This window comes from Pseudophryne corroboree, chromosome 6 (assembly GCF_028390025.1).
Source record: "Pseudophryne corroboree isolate aPseCor3 chromosome 6, aPseCor3.hap2, whole genome shotgun sequence".
NCBI classification, from domain to species: Eukaryota; Metazoa; Chordata; class Amphibia; order Anura; family Myobatrachidae; genus Pseudophryne; species Pseudophryne corroboree.
Genome location: NC_086449.1, coordinates 408695901 through 408723430, shown reverse-complemented (window position 1 = coordinate 408723430; position 27530 = coordinate 408695901). Strand labels below are relative to the sequence as shown.

General features: G+C 45.4%; 1 protein-coding gene across 1 annotated transcript in view; it reads right to left on the bottom strand.

Moving 5' to 3' along the window:
- Positions 1-27530, bottom strand: part of HSPA14 (heat shock protein family A (Hsp70) member 14) — a 102384-nt gene that overhangs the window by 63960 nt on the left and 10894 nt on the right. The window contains exons 5-9 of the mRNA XM_063926909.1: positions 15001-15106; positions 14828-14918; positions 13930-14034; positions 13268-13429; positions 3842-3997 (exon numbers count right to left, since the gene is read on the bottom strand). Coding sequence (XP_063782979.1) covers positions 3842-3997; positions 13268-13429; positions 13930-14034; positions 14828-14918; positions 15001-15106 — 620 coding nt within the window. The remainder of the gene's footprint in view (positions 1-3841; positions 3998-13267; positions 13430-13929; positions 14035-14827; positions 14919-15000; positions 15107-27530) is intronic.

Here is a 27530-nt window from a genome sequence, read left to right as displayed (position 1 = left end):
ATGGTGGGAACTTTGCGGGTAGCGGTGGGGTTAACCCGCGGTCAGCCGCTGACCGGCGGGTGACCTCACCGCTAGCCGCTAAGTTCCCACCATTGAATATAATGGACTGGGCTGTGCGATGCGCTGTCTGCTCAGACGCGCAGAGCCAATCAGATGAGCGGATTGGCTTTAGAGACCTTTCTGTGACAGCTGTCACTGACAGGTCTCTCTGCATTCGGGGATAGGGGTCTCATGTGTCAGCATGGGACCCCTTTCAGTCCGTTTGGTCGGGTATTTGCGTTTTGTTTTTTTCTACAAGTACGTGGATTTATCTCTGGACCATGGCTGAGGTGAGTATATTGATCTTTTATTTTCAGGTACCCCTGGATTCTACATGGAGAAGAGGACCGATGTCGGCGTGTGAACATAGGTAAGTATGTGTGTGTCGACGTATGAAATAAAGTTTTACTTTCACGGTGTGTGTGTCCTGTTTTTATTTGGGTATTTTTTTTCCAGTAGTACTACAGGTACCAGCGGGCCCGTTTTTCTCCCGCATGCTGGTACTTGTGGTTCTCCAAGTACCAGCTTGCGGGGGAGGCTTGCTGGGACTTGTAGTACTGCTGGAAAAAACAATATTCTTTTCATGATCACAAAAGGCTATCAGCCCCCCCATCCGCAGCCCATTGGATGGGGGGGGACAGCCTCGGGCTTCACCCCTGGCCCTTGGGTGGCTGGGGGGGGGGACCCCTTGATTGAAGGGGTCCCCACTCCCCCAGGGTACCCCGGCCAGGGGTGACTAGTTGGATATTTAATGCCACGGCCGCAGGGCACGGCATAAAAGTGACCCCCGGCTGTGGCATTATCTGTCCAGCTAGTGGAGCCCGATGCTGGTGTTAAAAATACGGGGGACCCCTACGCTTTTTGTCCCCCGTATTTTAGGCACCAGCACCAGGCGCAGAGCCCGGTGCTGGTTTTAAAAATACGGGGGATCCCCTGTCAATTTTTCCCCCGCATTTTTAGAACCAGGACCAGCTCGAAGAGCCCGAGGCTGGTTATGCTTTGGAGGGGGGACCCCATGCCATTTTTTTTTAGGATTTTACCGTTCCAGCAATAAAAAAATAAATAAAAAAAAATAATATTTTAAAAAATATATAAATAATATTTGTGCCTCCAAAAAAAAAAAAAAAAGTACCTAATCCCTTCTAATATAAATAGATCTGCTATTCCCCAAAAAAAAAAAAAAAAAAAAAAACACAAAAAAAAACATGTTTAAATTTTTTTTATTTGTTTTCACCCTCCAAAGTGTGGCAGATTGAAAATGACGAATTTGCTGTCTAAAAGCACTGCTGTCGAATTTCCAAACTTGAATTGAATATGCTTTGGTCGAATTGCAGCACTTGTATCATTGCAGAAAAGTCGAATTTACAAAAATTCGAATTTCAAAAAGTCGAATTTTGAAAGTCCGTTTTTTGGTCGGAAAGCACTGAATTGCATAGGCGAATTTTTATTTTGGTCGAAAATGACCCGAAATTCGACAATTTCGGGAATTCGACCGCAATTGCATATACCCCTATGCCTTTGAAACATTCGTCTCCCAGGATGCTTCTTTTGGAAGCCGGATTCTTTTAGCCTCTCAGGTGTGTCCCCTCCCTTGAAATACTGCTTTAGGACATCCCCAATGTTCCCTGTGGAACCCCCATGAACCCTGAAGAAGAAAACAAGAGTTATAGTAAACTTGTTAACTCTCTTTCTTCTAAGTTCATAGGATCCACAGGGTGCCCACCCTGATGCACCTGGCCTCTCTGGATTTTTACGGCATTGGCCTCGTTCCTTTCTCCTGTCTGCGAGTATGTGTTCTTTTGTGCCTAACATCTTTATTCTCTCCTTTACTTTTCCTGCTTTGAGCTGGTTAACAAACTAAATGCCTGAGCATGGAGGCAGGGTTATAGGGGAGAGGAGCCAAGCATTCTGGGATATGCTGAAAGCTTTAACTGTTTGGTGCCCGGACTCTCATCCACTACCTACAACCCCGATGTTCCCTGTGGACCCCATGAACTTCGAAGAAAGAGTTAACAAAAGGTAAGTCTACCATAACTCTCGTTTTATTTTTTGCTTATTTTAGCCTTAACCTAATAATAAACAAATGACTGCAGGTCTGCATTGCTGTGTCGGTATGTTAAATGTCGACACTCATAACCAGTCAACAAACTGACTGGATACCTCTAAAAGACTATGCAATGTGAAAACAAGAACAATACAAAAAAAAGCAGAGAAGCCAGCCAACCTGTGGAGGCTACATCACTGTCTTCACAGATCCTTTTTTACACCACAACCATATTAGTGAAAAGGGGAGATTTTCGCTAGTAGGTAGCAGACTTGGTAGGCCTTTTATTCAGGTGGACCAATACCCACGCTGTATGGTCAAATCTGCCTTCAATTGGACAGGTCCACAGATGTATCCCTTCTTTTGGGCCCGCAATAATCATTTTATACCACTTGGTACTGACAAATTTAGGGGATGATTCTGAGTTGGGAGCAAAGCAAAAACAAGCAACTTCAATTTGGCACCTGGACAAACCATGCTGCATTGCAAGGAGTACAAATATATTTGGAGCCTGAATTAGAGGTGGAAGCAGTGGCGATGTTGGACGCAAGTGGCCGATGTTTTCAGTCTGCGCATGTCTCCAAGTCTCACTGCAAATGCATCTCGATGGTTACAGCTCTAAGATGCAGATAGAAATTGCAAGCAGAGAGGTAACAGGGAAGTAGACAGCCAGATATGGATGTGCGGCGTCAGACAGCAACTGTGCCCAAAGGTAGGTGCAATCTTCGATGTTGCGACTAATGGTGTGTCTTAGTAAGTGGCACAACGGAATAGCACCACAGCCATGGAGCACCTAATGCTGAGAATTGGCTGTGGTACTTGCATAAACATGTAGCTGCAGTCAGACGCAGTCTCAGCCGCAACTGCATCCACCTCTGAATCAGGACTTTAGTCTGCCCCACCTGCAGTGCAGCATGGTTTTGCCATGGTAAAAAAATGAAATGTTTTTGTTTTGCTCCCAACTCTGAATCAGTACCAAAATCACAGTGTATGGTTACATAAAGTTGCCCACACACACACAATAAATCATATATATATATATATATATACACACACACATACACACACATACATACATACATACGTTTCATTTGCTAATCAAACTAGAATGTATTTAAGACTAAAGGAAGCATTCTTTGCAAACCTCTTGTCTCTTGAAACCAATAATAATAATAAAGCTGCTTGACTACACAGCAGATAGATACAACTTAGGGGAGGTAAATGTAACTGCCTGCAGGCAGCTGGGAGATTTACGTGATCTAGCCACTCTATTTAAAGAAGTCATTTTTTAAAGCAGGGATGGGGAACCTTCGGCCCTCCAGCTGGTGTTGAACTACACATACCAGCATGCCTTGCTACAGTTTTACTATTTGACCATGCTAAAACTGTTGCAGGGCATGCTGGGATGTGTAGTTCAACAACTGCTGGAGGGCCGAAGGTTCCCCATCCCTGTTTTAAAGGGTAAAAAGTTTTGCCTTTTAACATATGTACTGCTTTAAATCTAGAGGCTGTCTGTAATTCAAAGTATATTATATTTACATCCAAAGCAACTTTCACAAGTATATTTGTGTAGAAAATTGCAAACTGAGAGTAGCAGGATAGCGCAAACAAATGACAACCGAGCCGCCCAGTAAATCATACAACATAGCTCTAAATGTAAAATCCATTTACAAGTATATTTGTCAAGGTTCAAAATTCTGTGGTCCTATATTTTATCCACATTCTGCTTACAGATAAAACAATAAATTATCAGCTCACCTGGAAACACTGCATTCAAAATCAATTCCATCATGCAATGAATCGACAAAACAATTGGCACTTCCCAAAGTGGATAAAGAATGCTTGGCAAGGTCAGCACTATTCATTAGTTTCATCATAGCACGGGCATTTCCTTTAATGTCTTGTTTGTATGACCTACAAAACAACAAACTTTAGTTTAATGTGACAGTACAACCGGGCAATTAATTCCGAGTGATGTGCGCACCATACTGAGAATCACACATTTTGATGCACACCTCTATGGACCGTGAAGGAATATCTGTAACATTTGTGGCAACAAGTTGCTAGGAAAAGTTCCTAATGCCACGGATTTGCAGCCATCACTTCTCACTGAATTGATCCCCCAGCCACCCCGAAAGACCAAATAACTTTAGATAATTCATGATGCAGACTTTTACAGATTTAAACAATGCAAATTAGCCATATAGGTCCTATCGTTAAATAACACCTCAACACACACTCACTTATCAGTGAGTCAGAACAATTGCCGGAGCTTGGAATCATCCTGGACTGCAAGCAGTCTGATTCAATCTCTCCCTTTTCCCTTCTATGACCTTTCCCTGTGTGTATCTCTTCAACTTCCATAATCACACACACTTGTTAACACAGCAGTCAGTTCTCCTGCATCCTTGTACACTCCGCATTGCTCGGCAAAACACCAAAATTAAATATATGTAAAACTTGCTTAAACTTCTTCACCTATAAGTTGTTGTTTTTTTTTTTTTAATAAGAGATTGCCGTGTTCTGTACTGGCATTACTCTGCTGGCCAGTACAGAATGCAGGGAGGTTACGCTTCCTTGAGCCCTCTGAGTATGCTTACTTTGCCACTTGTGAGATATAGGGATTCCCTCTCACGGTCAGCAACCGTATGTTAAGAACTTCTCCAACTGCATCGAGGGCAGGAAATTCAATGCATCCATCCTCTACTCCATCACCAAGTACCACTTGTTTCAACGGGCACCTATAACTGCTTACTTCTTAAAGGTGGGTACACACTGCACTATATGTGACCAAGTCGACGCTGTGATGATACGCAAGTGCACATTGCGTGACATACACACTGCACGATCCAGTGTATGGTGTTGTTACAGCATGCAAGTAACTCCATGTTGTTGTCCACTGCATCATCCCTTCTGACTTGCAGCACATCACATGGGAAGATGCAATGAATGACCAATGTACACGTGCAATCAGGTGAACACACTATATGATTTGTTCGATATATTGTTCTGATCCATGTCGGAACAGTATATTGTGTGATATATCTTAGTGTACCCAGCTTTAGTATGTGTAATCACACTGTTTCAACACATCCTGTTTGGTGTTGGCTATTGGCCACTTACAATGAATCAATGCTGCACTTGGTAGTGGGTTTTAGTGTGAAGATACTGGACTCAACCGCGTGACAGCTTAGCATTTGGCACTTAACTGATAAGCACAGTATAGAGGTGTCCGGACCGTTGCGGGGTCGGGCCGCGGTGGCTGCGTGACGTCACGCGCAGCCGCTGCGACCCGGGACGCGGCGGCTAGCCACCTGCCAGCGCAGCTAGGTTGCGCAGGCAGGGAGCTACTCGGCGGGTGCAAAAGCATCACCGCCGTGCGATGCTTTTCACACCCGTGCAGGGGGGGCAGGGCCTAACATGCGGGGCGCATTTCCATCCAATCTTGGCCTTTGTCAGGTTTTTTTTTTTTAAAAAGAGGATTTTGGTACTTACCGATAAATCCATTTCTCTGAATCCTCTAGGGGACACTGGAGTCCTATACAGTAGGGGTGTGAAGCCTTGAACCGGAGGTGTGGCACAATCTAAAATTAGCATTGTCTGCACAGCCGGGTCCTCCCCCTTCACATCCCTCTTCCCTCAGTTTGAAAAATTTGACTGAGAGAATAGGACATGACACTATAGCACATGGCGAGGAACCGAACCGTACAACATATCAAACAGCGGCCAAGAACTCTTAACCGAATAAGTAACGTTGTTTGTACGAACGGTTTAAAACAAGAACTTTGAACACAGCAGGTTGACAGCACCGAGGCGGGCGTCCAGTGTCCCCTAGAGGATTCAGAGAAATGGATTTATCAGTAAGTACCAAAATCCTCTTTTCTCTTTCATCCACTAGGGGACACTGGAGTCCTATACAGTAGGGGACGTCCCAAAGTTTCCCCCCAGGGAGGGAGTGCTGTCGGTGGCCTGCAAAACTAAACGTCCGAACTTAGATTCTCCGGACGCAAAAGTATCAAACTTGTAAAATTTTGCGAGCGTGTGCGTCGCCGCTCTGCAAAGTTGAGTAGTGGAAGCACCCCTGGCAGCCGCCCACGAGGCACCCACTGATCGGGTAGTATGAGCACCCGTCTGAACCGGAATCTGTTTGCCACAGGAAATATAAGCTTGCCGAATGGCAAGTCTAATCCATCTAGACAAAGACTGCTTAGATGCCGGCCAACCCTTCTTTGGCCCATCATAAAGAACAAACAAATGGTCCGACTTTCTGAAAGATGACGTAACCTGTACGTATACCCGTAAAGCTCGGACAACATCCAATGACACGTCCTCATCTGTGAGACCCTGGAAAGATGGGACCACTATTGGCTGGTTTACGTGAAAACCCGAAACCACCTTCGGAAAAAAGTCTGCTCTTGTACGGAGTTCCGCCCTATCCTCATGAAAAACTAAGAAAGGACTCTTACATGATAAGGCTCCCAACTCAGAAACCCGCCTAGCCGAAGCCAAGGCAAGTAATAACGTGACCTTCCAAGAGAGAAATTTCTTGTCAACGGCTCAAAAGTCGGCGACTTCAAATATTCTAACACCAAATTTAAGTCCCATGGTGCCGTGGGAGGACGAAAAGGGGGTTGAATCCTCAGAACCCCTTGTAAAAAGGTTTGAATCTCTGGCAAGGATGCTAGCCGCTGTTGAAGAAGGATGGAGAGAGCCGAAATCTGAACCTTCAAAGAGCCCAGTCTGAGCCCTCCCTCTAGACCGGCCTGAAGGAAAAGTAGAAGTCGAGATAAATGGAAGTTCGTTGAATTCCATCCCCGCTCCTGACACCAAGCCATGTACCGTCTCCAAATCCTGTAGTAGTGCCTGGCTGTGACCGGCTTCCTAGCGGCAATCATTGTAGGAATGGCCGTTCGTGGAATCCCTCTGTTTCTTAAGATCCGGGTATCAATAGCCATGCCGTCAAACGCAGCCTGTTCAGGTCGGGGTGTAGGAACGGTCCCTGAGATAGCAGGTCCTCTCTCTGAGGTAACTTTCAAGGATCTTCCGCAAGTAACCCCCGCAGGTCGGAGTACCAACTCCTGCGGGGCCAATCCGGTGCAATTAGAATGGCCCACACTCGTTCCCGTTTTACCCTTTTTAGAACCCTGGGTATAAGTGGGAATGGGGGAAATATGTAAACCCTCCTGTAACACCAAGGAAGTGTTAATGCGTCCACTCCTTCTGCTGCTGGATCTTGAGTCCTTGACACATATCCGGGCAGCTGATGGTTTTGTCGAGACGCCATTAGGTCCACCTGAGACAGACCCAGTCTTCTCACACTCATGTTGAAAATCCGTGGATGAAGGCACCACTCTCCCGGATGCATGTCCTGGCGACTGAGGTAATCTGCTTCCCAGTTCTCCACACCTGGAATGAACACTGCCGAGAGAATGATGTCTCGTCTTTATGCCCACAACAAGATCTTTGTGGCTTCCTTTAACGTCGTCCTGCTCTTTGTTCCTCCTTGACGGTTTATGTAAGCCGTCGTCGTGACATTGTCTGACTGAATCCTGATGTGTTGTTTCATAACTAGGTCTTCTGCTAAGAGAAGTGCATTGTAAACTGCTCTTAGTTCGAGGATATTTATGGGTAGTTTTCTCTCCTGTAGCGTCCACCATCCTTGAAACTGATGGTCCTCTAGGACGGCTCCCCAACCTCTGAGACTGGCGTCCGGCGTCAGGATCCTCCAATCCCAAATGACGCATTTCTTGCCGGCTGCAAGGTTTTTGTGTAACGACCACCATATCAAGGAGACCCGTACTTGTGGTTGAAGTCGGATTCTCTGATGGAGAAGCCAGTGCGAGCCTGCTCCCTGAGCAATGAGGTTTATTTGGAATGGTCGGGAATGAAGTCTGCCGTACTGGAGAGCTTCGAATGACGCCACCATCTTCCCGAGAAGTTGCACACAGAGGTGCAGAGAAACGGTTTGCGTCCTCAGTACCTGAGCCACTAATCTCTGTAGGTCCTGGACCTTGTTCTCTGGTAGGAACACACGTAATAGGACAGTGTCCAAGATGAGACGGAGGAATTGAATCCGTTGAGTCGGTATGAGGTTGGACTTTTGGAAATTGACAATCCATCCATGTTGAATTAGAAAGTGATGGGATGTCTGAACATCCTTGAGCAGTCGATTCTGAGATGGAGCCTTGATCAGTAAATTGTCCAAGTAAGGTATAATCGTGACCCCCAACAGTCTCAGTCCTGCAACCATGATCGCCATGATCTTTGTGAAAATTCTTGGGGCTGATGCTAGACCGAACGGCAAGGCCCGGAATTGGTAGTGATCCGCCACCAGTGCGAACCTTAAGTAAGCCTGGTGAGGAGTCCAGATTGGAATATGCAGATATGCATCCTTTATGTCCATGGATACCATGAACTCACCCTGTTCTAAGCCTGCAATGACTGATTGGATTGATTCCATCTTGAATTTGTAGACTCTTAAAAACTGGTTGAAAACTTTTAAATTGAGTATTGGTCTGACCGTCCCATCTGGCTTTGGCACGACAAAAAGATTGGAATAGAACCCCGTTCCTCTCTGAGAAGCGGGAACCGGAATAATGACCTCTGCTTGTAGCAGTTTGAGAATTGCTGCCCGTAGTGCCCCTGCTTTTTGAGGGCACCGAGGCAATCCTGTTGTAAAAAACTGACTGTGAGGCCTCTGTTGAAATTCCAGCTTCTATCCCTGAGAGATTAAGTTGTTCACCCAAAGTTCTGGTGAGGTTTTGGCCCAGATGTCCTGAAAACCTTCCAGTCGGCCGCCCACCAAGGGGGACCCCAGGTGAGCTGGGAGGCCGTCATGCCACGGTCTTGTCAGCAGGTTTATCCTGCTTTCTGGTTGCTGCCTGCGAGCGGCCTCTACCTCTGCCCCCGCGTGCTTGTGTACTGAAACGCTCGAAAGGACTGTGATCTAAATTAAGTAAACGCTGGTCCCGAATAACCTCTCCTAGTTTGTGGAGCGGTTCTCGTATAAGGAGTTGGCAGAAAAGTGGACTTCCCCGCTGTAGCCTGTGAAATCCACTTGTCCAACTCTGGTCCGAACAGCATTTCACCCCCAAAGGGGATGCATTCTACCGCCTTCTTGGTGTCAGAGTCTCCTTGCCATTCTCTGAGCCATAAAATCCTTCTAGCCGATATGGCTGATGCAGATATACGCGATGCTATTCTGCTAATATCCTTAGAAGCTTGACATAAGTATGAAGCAGATTCTCGAATGTGTTCCGCCAGTTGGGTAATCTCTTCTAAGCTATTTTCCTCCTCAATAGCTTGTACAATACGGTCGGACCATGCACCCATGGCCTTGTTGACCCAAGCACAGACGATCGCAAGTCTCTGCGCTGCACCTGCTGCTACAAAGATTGATTTTAACGCAGTGTCAACTTTACGGTCTGACGCATCCTTTAAAGTAGTTACGTTAGGAATTGGCAAGATTGTCTTCTTTGACAATCTTCCTAGGGAAGCATCCACTACCGGCGGAGACTCCCACTTATCCATTACACCCTTAGGTAGGGGGTAAGTCACCTGAAACCGTTTCGGAAATTGAAAGCGTTTGTCAGGTTGTTTCCAAGCCTCCTCCATCTGAGATTGGAGGGATTTAGGAATGGGGAACACTGCTGAACGCGGCTTTTGGGATTCGAACAAATCGAAATCTTCCGGCTCCCGGATTTCCTCTTCCTTAAAGCTGAGGATGTCCTTTACTGCGTCAATTAAGGAGTCCAGACCAGAGATTGTCGAGTCCTCTTCTGGAAAATCGGCGTCTAGGTTAGGTTCAATGAACTCACCTTCTTCCGTATCCAGAAGAAAACCCTCTTCCTCCTCAGATTCTGGTATAATAGGAAGAGTTCTTTTAACAGCTTAGCGCACACTTGTGTCTGCGTGTGCGGGCGGCGTTAACTTGATGAGAAATTCCTCCATCGTCTTTGAGAATCCCGCAGCCCATTCCGATTGCTGCTTGTGCGATTCTGCCATCTCCTTGGAGATTCTATTAGCAAAGTTGTCTTCCCATGCTCTAGCCACAGCACTGTTCCCGGGTGGAGAGTCCTTGTCTAAGCAGGAGTCGCACACCCCGGAGCTGCCAACCCGCGTGCTCTTCTTGTTACATTTCGTACAAACATAACAGGTCTTTGAGGTCTTGGCTGCCTTAGACATGTTGTTTTTTTGTTTAAACCCTTTACCAGGGTAGCACGCAGCGCTTTCAACCTTTAAACTAGGAAGAGAAAGACTGGGAGATGACGGAAGCGAAGGTATTGGATCCGGCTGGAATTACCGGTCCTTTTTTTTTTTTTTTTTTTTATAAAAGGCACAGGCAAAAAAAATAATAATAATAATAATAATAATAATAATAATAATAAAAAAAAAAAATTTTAAAACACCAGCCGACTCGCAACCCTCACACCCCAACTGTAAATCAGCTACGATGTTAGAGTTGGCTTGCTTCCGTGTATTTTCTCCGGGATCTTTGAAACAGAAGTCCCTTGAAAACATAATTTGTAAAGTTTGATTACTTTTCAGGAGATCCTCATATATTGTATATATATATACACATTACACCAGCAGAGGGAGCTGTTACCTAACGAACCCTCTACTACAGGGGTGTCAAACTCAAATTCATCGGGGGCCGCATCAGCAGTTTGGTCCCCATCAAAGGGCCGGTTGTATCTGTAGGTCTATGTGTCCACTCTTTATTATCATAAATTAATGTCACTGCATTCAATTATTATGTGCCCCCTTTTATAGTGCCCAGCCATGTGCCCCCTTTTATAGTGCCCAGCCATCTGCCCCCTTTTATAGTGCCCAGCCATCTGCCCCCTTTTATAGTGCCCAGCCATCTGCCCCCTTTTATAGTGCCCAACCATGTGCCCCCTTTTATAGTGCCCAGCCATCTGCCCCCTTTTATAGTGCCCAGCCATCTGCCCCCTTTTATAGTGCCCAGCCATCTGCCCCCTCCATTTACTTTACTTACCTTTTACTTCTTTCTTTCTTTTACTTCTTTCTTCTTGCTCCTCTCCGCGGCGTCCGCGCGCTCCTCTGATCCCTGGAGATGTCGGGCGGACGTCACGTGATGACGTCACGTCCGACACCCAGGGAGCAGTGCGGGGCAGGAAGAAGTCGGGCCAGGTCCCGGAAGGTAAGTAAATTTTTTTTTTTTTTTTTTTAACTTGAGCCATTTTTAAAATGAATTTACTCCGTGCAGGAGAGGCTGCAAGGCTGGCGGCGGCACCGCGGGCCATCAGACGAGGTCTGGCGGGCCGGATTTGGCCCGCGGGCCTTGTGTTTGACACCCCTGCTCTACTATATTAATGCATGCACTATCCAGGCAGTGCAGCAGGGGGAGCTATTTCTTTTATTAAAAAAAAAAACCTTCCCCTTATGTACACTACTGGGGGAGGAGGAGGACCCATCCCTCACCTCAGCCTGGCGCCAAAACGGAAGAAACATGGCCCCCACTAAATGTAAGCTTATAGAAAGAGAGCCTGCAGCCTGTTTTTTCATTGCGCATACCTTCTATGCGCTGCTTAGTGCATCCAGTCCTGGTGCCTTAATGACCCTCTCACGCTGGCCGCTGTGCGCGCCAAGTTCTCTATTCGGCGCGCGCCGTGACCCTCTCCCGTAGCGGCGCTTGGAGCGTCGTGACTAATGTGCTCCGCTCCGCTCTGCCTGTGGGTCTCTCGCTGTGCAGCGCGCCGCTCTGCCATCCCTCCCTGTTCACAGGGAAGACAGGCCGAGTCCCGCGCCGCACTGAAAACCCCCACACGCCGGCCACCGTCGCTCTGCTGGCTTTATCAAGGGGAGCTTTTCAAACCGCAGTAGATTAAAGTTTAAGAGAGAGAGGGGGGGGGGGGGAGGAAAAAATAAAAATTATACTATCTGGAAGACCCTAGCCTAAGATATGCGACCAGTACTCACTATTAGATGCTTTTGGAGGATCTCCTGTGGAGAGATGCAGGTCCCTTCAATAGGGATCTTTGTCTCTCCAATATTAAGCAGCCTTGTCCTCCTTTTGCTAGGTTGACGCAGCTCTTTTCAGATTTTTAGTCAGGAGCTCAGTGCTCCCACGTGCTGTTACCTCCAGCACAATTTTTCAAACTGAGGGAGGAAAGATGTGAAGGGGGAGGAGCCAGCTGTGCAGACAATGCTAATTTTAGATTGTGCCACAACTCCGGTTCAAGGCTTCACACCCCTACTGTATAGGACTCCAGTGTCCCCTAGTGGATGAAAGAGAAAAAAAGAGAACATGATTGGGTGGAAACGCGCCGGCCTTAGCTGGACCTGGTCACGACACCATAGCCGGGAAGCGGTTTTAACTTTGAACAGAGCGAGAGCATCGGCAGCATCAGAAGGTGCTTGTGGGACAGGTAACGGTGGGAAGACCCTAAATAATAGCATGGGTTACTGCAGTGCCAGTGTGACAGAAGACACTGCAATACATCAGGCATCTGACGGGTCCGGTGAGATAATTCCCCTATGTTTATATTACAACATACAGCCGAAGCCAATACCGCTGAACTCGGTTTACTTTTTATTCTAAATGTAAGTATTTTTTTACCTTGAAAAGGATTGTGCAAGTTTTCAATAAATGATTTTTGTTTTTATTTACATTTGGAATACAGCTTGTTTTGTGTGGCCATCATATTCCGTAAAAGCATCATTAAGGAACTATGGGGCAGATGTATTAACCTGGAGAAGGCATAAGGAAGTGATAAACCAGTGATATGTGCAAGGTGATAAAGGCACCAGCCAATCAGCTCCTAACTATTAATTTACATATTGGAGCTGATTGGCTGGTGCCTTTATCACCTTGCACATATCACTGGTTTATCACTTCCTTATGCCTTCTCCAGGTTAATACATCTGCCCCTATGTTCTATATTTGAGAACATCTACAGAGGTGCATTCCGTGAAAAACGTCTACGTAATTAAGATTGGGACAGCGCTGTAATATATTTCTGGATGACGAATTTGCTTTTATCTGCAGACCCCAGTTACAGCGCTGCCAGCAACACTTCCTGGTTTCAGGTAGCAGGCACATGGACTATTCCTTAACAAGTTATATAGACAGACAACGGAAATTTTTGAATACATTTTCAAGGTTCCCTTCAACACCTCAATTCTAAAGTACAGTAAAAGCAAAATAGTATTAAAACATACCTCTGAAATTCAGATGCTAGATATTGTGATAAAGCTTCCGTGAAACATACTCCTCCAATGTCATCATAAGTCTTTGTTGCAAGGACTCGATATATTCCACTGTTAACTTCAATCACAGTGACAGACAATGATGTCCCTCCCAACTTGTACACTAAAACATTGCTGCAATCAATACAGATCTAGTTTAAATAAATGTGATACTGCAGAATGAAGCATTGTGGTCTCATAAAGGCAATTTAATATAAGCATCAGTTCTAAGAAGAGTACATTAAGATGCCAGTTTATCAATTTACAAAATATATTAATACTAATTGGCAGGGGGGGGAAAAAGTTTCTTATGTCATTTCAAAGCTAAAAATGATGGGACAGTACAGAGAAACAAACCAGCAGAAGTTAAGTAGAGCTTGGCTCCGACAACTCATTGCCCTCTAGGGTTAGCACAAAACTGTATATGTTGTCTTTTTAGTTGCATGCAGTAAAAAAATAAAAAATAAAAAAGAGAGGCAACAGATGGCACATAGAAGACAGTAGTATAGTAATTCTACCTATGTGACAGCTCAAACACATGCAAGAGAGAACACATTTCATATTCTAATATAGTAAAAAAACAAACACATTTTGAGAAGCAATATTGTCAATATAAAGAGGGTAAGTAATTTTACCTTTTACCAGTGGGTGAATCCTGTCCAATTCCATAAGCCAAGAGAGCAGCAGACGGCTCATGAACCATACGCAATATGTTAAACCCAGCAGCTGCTGCAGCTTCCCTACAAATAATAAAGGAGGGGAAAAATAAAAACAAAAAAAGGAAGGACAGGCATTTATAGTTGGAAATTCAGGCGCATTTGTTGTAAAGCTATCCCTGATCCAAAAACACCAAAATGTATGAAATGAGTGAAAATTATCCATTTTAATAACTGTACTCCACATTAATCTGGTTTCTCTCTGCACTGTAAAAGAGTGTGGGGAAACTTTAAATAAGAGTTTATTTACAAACCAATGTACTCAGAAGCCTTCAGGTTTTAACCAATTTCTAATTAAACAGACCATGTGGAGATGTGGAATGATAACTATTTTTACTGCAGATAGTAACTGAGTTAGGAGAAAATTCATCTACAACGGAAAGCTACTCAACTAAGTAATTATATAACACTTCAGTCATAAATGTATTGTAACTACTCTCTCTAACCTCCTCACTCGGCCTCTCCCAATGGGCTGACTCCTCTACTCAACAAGCCAACTCGGACTAGATCTAGGGAAGCAGGGGCTCCATTCTGTACCAGGGGGCTGGAAAGTTCTGTCACTATCAAGTGCAGTGGAAACTTATAAATATCACCATACTAGCTGTAATTTCTGTGGATACACTCCTTTTTACACTATAATGGTAAATAAGCTATTTACACACTTTTAAATAAAGTTAAAATAATTTTTTGTGGCAAAATTGCAAGTTTTTTATTGTATAGACCTTTAAATAATGTTCCCTTACCTCAAAAACACAAAGATATTCTACAGCTGAAACACCACAATATTACGCCTTGTTTACATTAAATATGTTCTTACCCAAGATACTTTTTCTGACTTTCACCAAAATCAAAAGGAACGGTTATAACGGCATCGGTGATATCCGACCCCAAAGCTGACTGGGCAGTCTCTAAGCAGTAATACAAATAATTAGTCACTACAACTCAAATATAGATGACCAACAGCATCAAGGTAAAACAGGTCACATGTACCTTTCATTTTACTGAAGATCAGTTTTGCAACATCTTCTGGGCTCACGAGTTTCACAGCTTCTCCTGTATCAATTTCATACTTGGGCTTTCCTCCTTTCTCAACTACCTGAGAGTACATAAAAATAGGATTTTTGTACCTACCGGTAAATCCTTTTCTCCTAGTCCGTAGAGGATGCTGGGGACTCCAAAAGGACCATGGGATATAGACGGATCTGCAGGAGCTTGGGCACACTATAAAGACTTAAACTGGGTGTGAACTGGCTCCTCCCTCTGTGCCCCTCCTCCAGACCTCAGTTAGAAACTGTGCCCAGGAGAGATGGACATTTCGAGAAAATAATTTATAATTTAAACACAGTGAGTGTTATACCAGCTCACACCACAAACATACCGCAAGACATGGCCTTCAACAGAATACCAGCCCACGGTATGAAAAACATACAGCCATATGCTGAGAGAATATGCAACACAACCTGTGTGTCAACACAACCAGTAATAAGAACCGCATGCAACAGCATGAACAACGTCAGCGACAACCTGACAGAAAGGAAACACCACGAAGTGCAACCATAACCAATAACTGCAGAGACAGTACGCACTGGGACGGGCGCCCAGCATCCTCTACGGACTAGGAGAAAAGGATTTACCTGTAGATACTAAAATCCTATTTCCTCTTACGTCCTAGAGGATGCTGGGGACTCCAAAAGGACCATGGAGTTTATACCAAAGCTCCAGACCGGGCTGGAGTGCGGACGACTCTGCAGCACCGACTGAGCAAACATGAGGTCCCCATCAGCCAGGGTATCAAACTTGTAGAACTTAGCAAAGTGTTTGAACCCGACCAAGCAGCCGCTCGGCAAAGTTGAACCGCCAAGACTCCTCGGGCAGCCGCCCAAGAAGAGCCCACCTTCCTGGTAGAATGGGCCTTCACCGACTTCGGTAACGGCAATTCAGCCGTAGAATGAACATGCCGAACCTTACACAGATCCAGCTTGTAACCGTCTGCTTAGAAGCAGGGGCCCCAATTTTGTTGGGAGCATACAGGATAAACAGAGCCTCTGTTTCCACAAACCAAGCCATTCAGGCGACACAAATATTCAAAACTCTGACTAAATCGAGAGACTTCGAGTCAGTCAAGGCTTAAGTAGCCCCAGGCACCACAATAGGCTGGTTCCTGTGAAACGCAGAAACCACTTTCGGCAGAAATTGTTGCCGAGTTCTCAATTCCGCTCTATCCACATGGAAGATCAAATAGGGGCTCCTGTGAGCCAAAGCCGCTAATTCCTACACCCGCCTTGCGGACGCCAAGGCCAATAGCATGACCATCTTCCAAGTGAGAAATTTTAATTCAACCTCACGAAAAGGTTCCAACCAGTGTGACATAAGAAACAGCAACACCACGTTAGGGTCCCATGGTGCCACTGGGGCACAAATGGAGGTTGGATGTGCAGCACTCCTTTCACGAAAGTCTGAACTTCTGGAAAGGTGGGCAAATCTTTTTGAAAGAAAATTGATAAGTGAAATTCTTCCGTAGGAGCCTTCTTGGATTCACACCAAGACACATACTTCCTCCCAATACGGTGGTAAGGCTTCACCGTTACTCCTTTCCTAGCCTGAAGCAATGTGGTAATGACTTCACCGGAAATACCCTTACGGGCTAGGATATGGCGTTCAACCGTCATGCCGTCAAACACCGCCGTGGTAAGTCTTGATACACGCCCGGTCCTTGCTGTAACAGGTCCCCTCGTAGATGAAGAGGCCAGGGAACTTCTACGAGTAAGACTTGAAGATCTGGATACCAAGCCCTCCTTGGCTAGACCGGAACAATGAGGATCGCCTGAACCTTTGTTCTTCTTATGTTTATCACCATTGGAAAGAGTGAAAGTGGAGGGATCACATAGACCGACTGAAACACCCAAGGTGTCACAAGGGCGTCCACTGCTATAGCTGGAGTGTTCCTTGACCTGGAACAATATCCCTGAAGTTTCTTGTTGAGGCGAGACGCCATCATGTCGAATGGAGGATTTCCCCAAAAACTTGTCACTTCTGTGAAAACTTCTTGATGAAGACCCCACTCTCCTGGATGGAGATCGTGTCCGCTAAGGAAGTCCATTAGAGCGTTTACATGCCTTTCCGCCCAGCGGAAAACTTTTGCGGCTTCTGCCATGGTCGCTCTGCTCCTCGTTCCGCCCTAGCGGCTTACTTACGCCACTGCTGTTAAGTTGTCCTACAGAATTAAGACGGGCAGATCGCGAAGAAGATGTTCGTTGTAAATAGCTCTTAAATTCAAGAATGCTTATTGCAGACAAGCTTACCAGCTTGACCTTTTCCCCTAGACCTTCTTACCCTGGAAAGACTGCTACCCAGCCTCGGAGACCTGCATCCATGGACACCAGGATCTAATCCTGAATCCCGAACCTTTGTCCCTCTAGGTGAGAACTGTGCAGCCACCCAAGGAGAAATACCCTGGTCCTGGACCATAGGATTATTTTCCAGTGCATGTGCAGGTGAGACTCGGACCACATGTCCAACTGGTCCCGCCAAAACCACTCTGGCAATTGACCTGCTCACCGAATGGCCTCGTAGGCCGCAACCATCTTCTTCATCAACGGACTGTATTGATGGGATTACACTGTTGCAAATCTGAGCCGACTCTGGATCCTCAGATCTCTTTTCCCAGGAAAAAACACGGAACCTCAACCAGTCAGTATTCACTGACACCCACCACCGAACTCTGCATCGTTGGGAACAACAGTCATTCCCACTGTTGAAAGAACAGTCAGAGAGAAACAACGATTTGCACCACTCGTTTCTTGATCTCGCCTTAATCTGTAGAGCGTCCCAGAACAGAATAAGAATGACTCTTACTGTTGAAAGAGAACCATCATACCGCCATTACTCCTATGAATGGCAAAGACAATCCTGGATATCCACCCAGGTAATCCGAATGCGGAGAACCACGCATTGAAACCTCTTAGTCTTTTTTTTTTTGGAACAGCAGAACAATTCCCTGAACCTGACGCACCTCTGTACGGCGTCACGTACTACCTCCCCTTCCAGAAGGGAAACGGCAAGATTTAATAGTAAAACAGTGAAGGGTAACATTTGTAACTCAGAATGTTCCCCCTCGGATTATACAAGCAAGTCACAGGTCCTAGTCAATTTTCGGACTAACGGAAAATTAGTAGACGTGTCCCCACCAGAGTGGGATCCAGCCTGATAGACTGAGCGACCCGTGGCGGACGTGTTAAAAAACAGAAACCGATATCCAGTTCCGCGGACCAAGCAGGGCTGCAGAACTCTTACCTTTTCAGCTTCCACTGTCTGCATAGAAAAGGAAAAAAGAACGGTATCTAACGATTAAAACAACTGCATCCCACCAAAGAATGCGTCCCCAACCGTTGCGAAGGAGTCTAACTCACAAGCTAGACTTACCAGTGGTATCCGCCGACATTGACTGAACTGAGGCATCCCAGTATCTTTCGGAAACAACCTAAGCAGTTTTCCCCGGCCACACCTCCTGCCGTCACGCGGCAATCTGCTGCAATGTTATAGAATATAATCAACATAAGCAACCTTACGCACACTCTGTAGGGTAATTCTATCGGATGTCTGTCCGAACAGAACACTCCCCCATGTACATGCAGTGCAAATAGGTATAGAAATAAAATATCACTTAGCTTCCTGTGTAAGATACTTTGCGACCGGCTCTGCGTCGACCAGGAGTTGACTGCCACAAAGTTCTCTCCGCGTCGGGAAGAGAATAATATTCGGACTCCTTGAGAGGATCGAAATCAACTCATCACGGCCAATCTAGAGCTTAATCAACAGAGCGACCAGCACATGAGAAGAGTACCATTATTTCAGCATTCACGGACATACATAATGTAATACACAATAAAACACACATATCCTAACCATGCGTATATATATATATATATATATATATATATATATATATATATATATATATATATATATATATATAGTAAATTAAAGAAGGCTGCGGCACTCGAGGTCTTGTCAAAAAGTTAGTTATAATTGAAACATCAAAATCAATACATCGACGTTTCGGGGATTTTAACCCCTTTTTCAAGATGTGTAGAAGCGTGTGTGAAAAAGTGTAAAAGACTCACCTTAAATAGAGAAGAACACCACCAACCCAGAGGAAGTGCTGCCGCTCCGGGACCCGCCGTGGACGCCGGACCGCACAGGGAGATGACGCGTCAGAAGGACGTCGCATAGACAGGTTGCTAGGCGACATCGGAAAAACAGTAAACACCCGACCAAAAGCCGCTGTGAAAGAAAAATCAGAGACGTGATACTATCACAGAGAACCACCAGGGTGCAGGCATGCAAAAAAAGGGACACAAATGGATACTCCAGGCTATATAATAAAAATAGAACATTTGAGCCCAGAGGTTAAGTACAGGTTAGTGACCTGTACTTCCACTTTTATTATTTATTTGATCATTTGCCCATGTGGCCTTTGCTACGTGGGTAAAACAATCAGGACCCTAAGAGAACGAATGGCCCTTCACCGGTCCGCAATTAAGGCTGCATTGTCTGGAAAAGCCTCAGATCAGCCTGTAGCCAGACATTTCTTTGAAGCTCAACATACCCTGTCTGGGCTTAAACACATCATCATAGACGAGGTTCCTAAATCGTTACGGGGAGGTGACAGAGAGGGCCTGCTTCTAAAGAAGGAATCAACTTGGATCTTTAAGTTGGGCACCATGCATCCTACGGGCTTGAATGAGAGAATCGTGTGGAGTACTTTTGGCTAATGGACATTTATAATGTGCATTAAGTGAACATCAATATTATTAGCATGTTATATACCTATAATATAGGGATAATATCGCCTGTATGTTAGAATTATAGTGATGTACCTTATCCCTGTCACACTGATATATGTCCCATGATGAGTGCTGACTCGTTCTATCGTTACTTATTACCTCTTACACAGGGTGACCTATTACATTTAACCTCTGGGCTCAAATGTTCTATTTTTATTATATAGCCTGGAGTATCCATTTGTGTCCCTTTTTTTGCATGCCTGCACCCTGGTGGTTCTCTGTGATAGTATCACGTCTCTGATTTTTCTTTCACAGCGGCTTTTGGTCGGGTGTTTACTGTTTTTCCGATGTCGCCTAGCAACCTGTCTATGCGACGTCCTTCTGACACACTGACGCGTCATCTCCCTGTGCGGTCCGGCGTCCACGGCGGGTCCCGGAGCGGCAGCACTTCCTCTGGGTTGGTGGTGTTCTTCTCTATTTAAGGTGAGTCTTTTACACTTTTTCACACACGCTTCTACACATCTTGAAAAAGGGGTTAAAATCCCCGAAACGTCGATGTATTGATTTTGATGTTTCAATTATAACTAACTTTTTGACAAGACCTCGAGTGCCGCAGCCTTCTTTAATTTACTATTGATTCCGTTACTGGAGGCACCGGGGCAGATCTTACATTACAAACAGAGTGCCGGGCTGAATTTCAACATATATATATATATATATATATATATATATATATATATATATATATATATATTGTCCAGTGTGGCATTTGTTTGTCTGGCTCTGAGGACGGAGAAGCTATCTCCAAAACATGTCGGCCTTTAGCCAATAAAGTCACCACGTTTATTCAGCCTGATGAGTGCCGCCTGCTTACCTCTTCTTATATATATATATATATATATATATATATATATATATATATATATATATATATATATATATATATATGCGTCTGTTAGAACTGGCACTCTCCTTTAAATGGATACTACTGCTCCGGTGCCCTCTGGAAACATACACATATCCTCGTAGAACAAACAGCGGCACTCAGGAGACTTTCTCAAAGATGATGAAGTGCAAAGATTTAATCCATGTTAAACATCAGGTGACCAACGTTTCGGGGCCGTGGCGCCCCTTCGTCAAGGTGATACAAGTGAAATATAAAAGTGACATACCTTATATGTGAGTGAAGACCCGCGAACAGGACACACTCCGTGGGAGGGGGGTGGGAGCTGCATCCGTCCCTCACTCTTCCGGCCGTGCAGAACGTCAGCGCCTCTGAACCGCCTCTGTCGTCACTTCCTGGATACCGGAGTTTACTCGGTGACCTTGGTAACCGGCGCTCCTTGGCAACCAGGGCTCGGATAGGCGGCAGTGTTGCTGGAAGTGAAATCAAAACGTGAAGCATTGGATAATGTGCCAATTGCGATGTAAATCAATATATGGACTACACCATAGCAAATTATAATATGACAACGATAATTAATGTAAAAAACATTGTCATGGAGAGATTAGTGCACGAATTAACATAGCAGGGCAAATGCAGAAAAGCATAAAGAAACATTGGGAAATTAAAATCAAAGCTGAATATCAACATATGTATATTATATATTCACATGTATATGTATGTCCAAAATGGTGGACACCCACATACATGTATATACAAGCTCATATAAACTAGCAAATAAATGCTTACTACGACACCAACACCTGTAAAAAAGAAGAAGAACATTAGGTCCCATGTATGACTCTCTAATAAGTATGCTGGCAATGCCCGTCGTATATGTTCAGTCTGGGATGTTACTGGAAGACATTCCATTGGACCTTGTCGTTAAGGCCCTTAGGTTTAATGGTGTCCAAACTGTACATCCATCGGGCCTCCTTCCGTAGGAGTTGTGGAATTATTCCTCAAATTACTGGAACTTACGCTGACAAGAAACTACTTTTTATTCGATGGGAAATTTTTCTGTCAAACCAGCGGGTGTGCGATGGGGAGCAATGTCTCCCCCTCCTTCGCTAACGTATTTATGATTCAGGAGGAGCAGGAGATGTTTTTTTCCGAGGTCACCACCAGCCGACACATCTTATATTATGCACGTTACATCGATGATGTATTTATACTGTGGACATGGGGCCAAGATCTGTTCGATCAAATGGTCGCTCGAATTAACAACAGGGACTCCACAATTAAGATCACTGCACAGAGTGACCATGTCTCCCTCAGCTACCTCGATGTCAAAGTTACCGTGGATAAAAGGGAAAATTAATACAGAAGTATTTTATAAGCCCACCGACAGAAACACCCTTTTACGAGCGAACAGCCATCACCCTCGGGCACTGAAGAAGGGGTTGCCTAGATCCCAATTAATGAGAGCTGCCAGAATCACAAGTGACCCACTAGAACTGGACTGAGCATTGTCCATAGTGGTGAAACGCTTCTCGGACAGGGGATATGACCCGACGGAACTTCAAAGACACAAACAAGAGGTGATGAGCATACCCAGAGAGACACTGTTGGATAAAGAGATAAGACCACAGCAGCAAATCATGCCATTGGTTACCAAATACAACACTTCTAGCCCTGTTTTGCCTAGGGCCTTAAGAGCAATGTGGCCAATAGTAACATCAGACAAAAAGTTACCAACATTCAGGGACAAACGCCCGTTGGTTTGTTACAAAAAAGGGAAAAGTATTAAAGATTATCTTGTCCACACGGATGTTACAGGTTTTGATGACCACATGCCAACTAACTTCTTGACAAAGGCACCGGGTTGCTATAGGTGCCTTGGATGCACGACCTGTACTAGTATGAGGCCTGGGCCTTCCTTCAGTTCTACGTCCACGGGCAAAACATTTACAATTAGACATGTAGTTAGCTGCACTACCACCCAAATAGTGTATTTGATCACGTGCCCTTGCAGGCTACAATACGTGGGAAAAACTGTGCGGTGTGCACGCGAACGACTGGCCATGCACCGTTCGGCCATTAAAAATGCCATCATAGGAAAACCGTCGGACCAGCCGGTAGCAAAACACTTTGCTGAACAAGGACATTCATTACAGGGGCTGAAGTTCCAGATTATCGATCACATCCCCAAATCCATTAGGGGGGGTGATCGTGGTGGACAACTCCTACGGAAGGAGGCCCGATGGATGTACAGTTTGGACACCATTAAACCTAAGGGCCTTAACGACAAGGTCCAATGGAATGTCTTCCAGTAACATCCCAGACTGAACATATACGACGGGCATTGCCAGCATACTTATTAGAGAGTCATACATGGGACCTAATGTTCTTCTTCTTTTTTACAGGTGTTGGTGTCGTAGTAAGCATTTATTTGCTAGTTTATATGAGCTTGTATATACATGTATGTGGGTGTCCACCATTTTGGACATACATATACATGTGAATATATAATATACATATGTTGATATTCAGCTTTGATTTTAATTTCCCAATGTTTCTTTATGCTTTTCTGCATTTGCCCTGCTATGTTAATTCGTGCACTAATCTCTCCATGACAATGTTTTTTACATTAATTATCGTTGTCATATTATAATTTGCTATGGTGTAGTCCATATATTGATTTACATAGCAATTGGCACATTATCCAATGCTTCACGTTTTGATTTCACTTCCAGCAACACTGCCGCCTATCCGAGCCCTGGTTGCCAAGGAGCGCCGGTTACCAAGGTCACCGAGTAAACTCCGGTATCCAGGAAGTGACGACAGAGGCGGTTCAGAGGCGCCGACGTTCTGCACGGCCGGAAGAGTGAGGGACGGATGCAGTTCCCACCCCCCTCCCACGGCGTGTGTCCCGTTCGCGGGTCTTCACTCACATATAAGGTATGTCACTTTTATATTTCACTTGTATCACCTTGACGAAGGGGCGCCACGGCCCCGAAACGTTGGTCACCTGATGTTTAACATGGATTAAATCTTTGCACTTCATCATCTTTGAGAAAGTCTCCTGAGTGCCGCTGTTTGTTCTACGAGGATAGATATATATATATATATATATATATATATATATATATCTCTCCTATACGCAAGTGGATTGTCCAGACCTGTCCGGTCCCTAGTGACAGTAATGTGTTCTGAATGTGTATGACTATGTACTGACATGCCCCAGATGTGGATCTACCAGGAACGTTATGGTCGACAGAAGCTTAGTATATGTCGACAGCAGGGAATAGTAAACGGGTAAAAAATAACAATCTTGGAACCCCGAGGGGTCTGAGGGAAGCATACATATACAATTTTCAATAAGACTCCCTATATATATATATTTTATATATATATATATATATATATATATATATATATATATATATATATATATATATATATATATATATATATACATATACATATACAAGGCAATAACAGCCTGTTCATTTTTTACCCAGTAGATACCGTTGAAACCGACAGGGCACCCACAAACCACCGTGTCTCCCCTAGCGTGTTTACTTTTTTAAGCACACACACACACACACACACACACACACACACACACACACACACACACACACACACACACACACACACACACACACACACACACACACACACACACACACACCAATCTGCTAATACTTAATCTTCCGAATCAAGTACCGGCATTCGCCGGCGAAGCAGACAGCTATCCCCACAGCAGCTTGTGACAAAGCCCTCACATATGTCGACTAACAGATAGTGGGTAAACAAACAGGGAAACACTGAATGTACGTATCACAACAAAGATTATGCGCCCCTTATAAAACATAATGCTATATGACTCCATATAGCATTAAAAAACACTGTGCCCCCCCCTCCTACTTTCTATACAGCAAGCCTTGGCGGGGACCTGAGGAAAATGGCGCTGACTCCGCTGTGAGGGCTAAGCTCCGCCCCTTCTCGGCGTGCTGAAGCCCACTCAAAAAGCATATATAAAACTACATATACTGAGCTGGGGGAACCTCTATACAGGGTATAATCCCCTGCATATACACATAAATAGAATCGCTGCCCAGGGCGCCCCCCCTGCGCCCTCCGAAGCCGGCAGTGTGTGGGAGCAAAGGCGCGCAGCGCGATCGCTGCGGCGCCCTGGCGGGGTGACATACCCGGTGTCCGGCCAACGAAATATGTCCCCCCGCCAGCAATTTAAGTCAGTATATGCCGCCCAGGGCGCTCCCCCCCCCCCCCCCAGCGCCCTGCAAGAGCCGATGGCGTGCAGGAGCAGGTAGCGCAGCGCTACCGCTGCTGTTCCCTCCGTTTCGCGGCACACTGGCGGGGTGAACATACCCGGTGTCCGGACACCTAAATATGTCCCCCCGCCAGAAATCCAGACCTCAGCAACATGCCGCCAGGGCGCTCCCCCCCAGCGCCCTGCACCCTGCCAGAGATGTTGGTGTGTGGTAGCATGGAGCGCAGCGTTACCGCTGCTGTTACCTCCGTCACTGAAGTCTTCTGTTCTTCTTATACTCACCCGGCTTCTTTCTTCTGGCTTCTGTGAGGGGGGTGACGGCGCGGCTCCAGGAACAAGCAGCTAGGCGCACCAAGTGATCGAATCCTCTGGAGCTAATGGTGTCCAGTAGCCGAGAAGCAGAGCCTTTGAACGAAGAAGAAGTAGGTCCTGCTTCTCTCCCCTCAGTCCCATGCTGCAGGGAGCCTGTAGCCAGCAGGTCTCCCTGAAAATAAAAAACCTAACAAAGTATTTTAGAGAAACTCAGTAGAGCTCCCCTAGTGTGTGACCCATCACTCCTGGGCACAAAGTCTAACTGAGGTCTGGAGGAGGGGCATAGAGGGAGGAGCCAGTTCACACCCAGTTTAAGTCTTTATAGTGTGCCCAAGCTCCTGCGGATCCGTCTATACCCCATGGTCCTTTTGGAGTCCCCAGCATCCTCTAGGACGTAAGAGAAAACTATAAAACCGCACAAGCATCTTAATACAGATAAGCAACTATAAAACATACATTCATGCCAGCTTTGTATAGGATTATTAGCCATTCTGGTTAGTCCACTGTTGTAGTTACTTATGAATGTATACATTTTGTTTGATCAGTAACAAAAAAAAACCCCCCACTGATTTGCAACCAACATCTAAGGGGTGTATTCAATTAGAGTTGGATCCATTCCGACATGCATTTGTCGGAATGGATCCGACAAGGGCTATTCAATGAACGGCCAAATCAGACATTCCTGACCATCTCAATCAGACTTTAAAAGAAGTCAGATTGAGATGAGGGACCTGTAAGGAGGAGACGGGAAAAGCCGCGGGGAGACGGGGGAGAGCAGTGGCTACAGCAGCGTAGAGCCATAGCAGGAGAATGTGGCACCGCCGCCAGACCTCACGGCAGCGTCAACCCGGCTCCAGCAAGCGGGACCTCACTTGCTGGAGCCGGGTCGATGCTGCCGTGGGTGGCGGCGGTGCCCCATCCTCCTGCTGCGCTGTGCTGTAGCTGCTGCTCTCCCCCGTCTCCCCGCTGCTCTCCCAGTCTCCTCCTCACAGGTCTCTCATCTCAATTCGACTTATTTTTAAAGTCGGATTGAGATGGTCGGAAAGGGGGCCAAAACGTGTCGGATTTGGCCTTGTTTCCAACAGCAGCACATGGATCGGCAGCTATTCCGCCGATCCACGTGCTTTCCGACACGCCGGAATTCACGACCTGTCGGATAATTTTGGGGTGTACTGAATAGGACGGAACCCCTTCCGACCTAAAAAAGTCGAAAACTGACGTCTTTCCGACAGACGGCAGCTTTAGGCTGCAACTGAATATACCCCTAAATGTGCCCATACACTAGTGCGATTTTGCTCGATTTCATCGCATCGGAACGACAAATCAGATGAAAACTGGCAAAATGCAGGTCAATCCGATCCGCGGTCCCGTGCTCATCAGATCGGAGCATGTGAATCGCAGAGGCTGAACTATAGATTTCTCTGAGCAACGGGCTCCGGCAGCCTTGGCTGGGATCGCACACGATACATCGTATGCAAAAGGACTGCATACAATGTATTGTATGCGATCCTACCGCACGGGAAGCTGCCAAGCAGTTCAAGAGCAACGTATGAGACTTCTCCCCTCGGAGAAGTCGCACTAGTGTATGGCCACCTTTAAGAGAAAAATGCACTGCCTTGTGCTGCCAGGACTTCTGCCGCCTTGCCACCTTAATCATAATGGCACAGACAAGGTTCTTTACACAGGGGACACTACAATTTAAAAACTGAAGTTGCTTACATCTTTCTTAACGTCATAGCTAAATTATACAATAAAAGGGACTCATTTGCTAAGGACAACTTATGACTTAATTACTAAAGCTAAGCCTACACACCTGTGAAAGGTGGCTGAGAGCAAAACATAATTCTTCTCTAGCAGCAACAGCTAAATTGCTATGGATCCAACTACACTGAAGAGAAGTATTGCTTGGATTACAAATTGGTAGGTTGAGTCTTATTAAGCTCGCTTTGTAGAGGTTTGAGAATCCTATACTTCTATTTTTACCATACAAGCCATGTAAATAGATGGATGAATGAGAACTATTACTAGTTGTTAATCGACAATAATCACTTATAATTGTCAGCTAAACAGTAGCTCAATGAACTATACCAGAAACTACTGCAATAGATGTGTATTATATGATACTGCCAACACCGTTTAATGTTAGCAAATCACACCATTATTGGGTTTGTCAATTCTTAATGTTTCTAACCTAATTTCTATCCCTATTCATATAATCAGATTGGTAAAATCCAGTGAA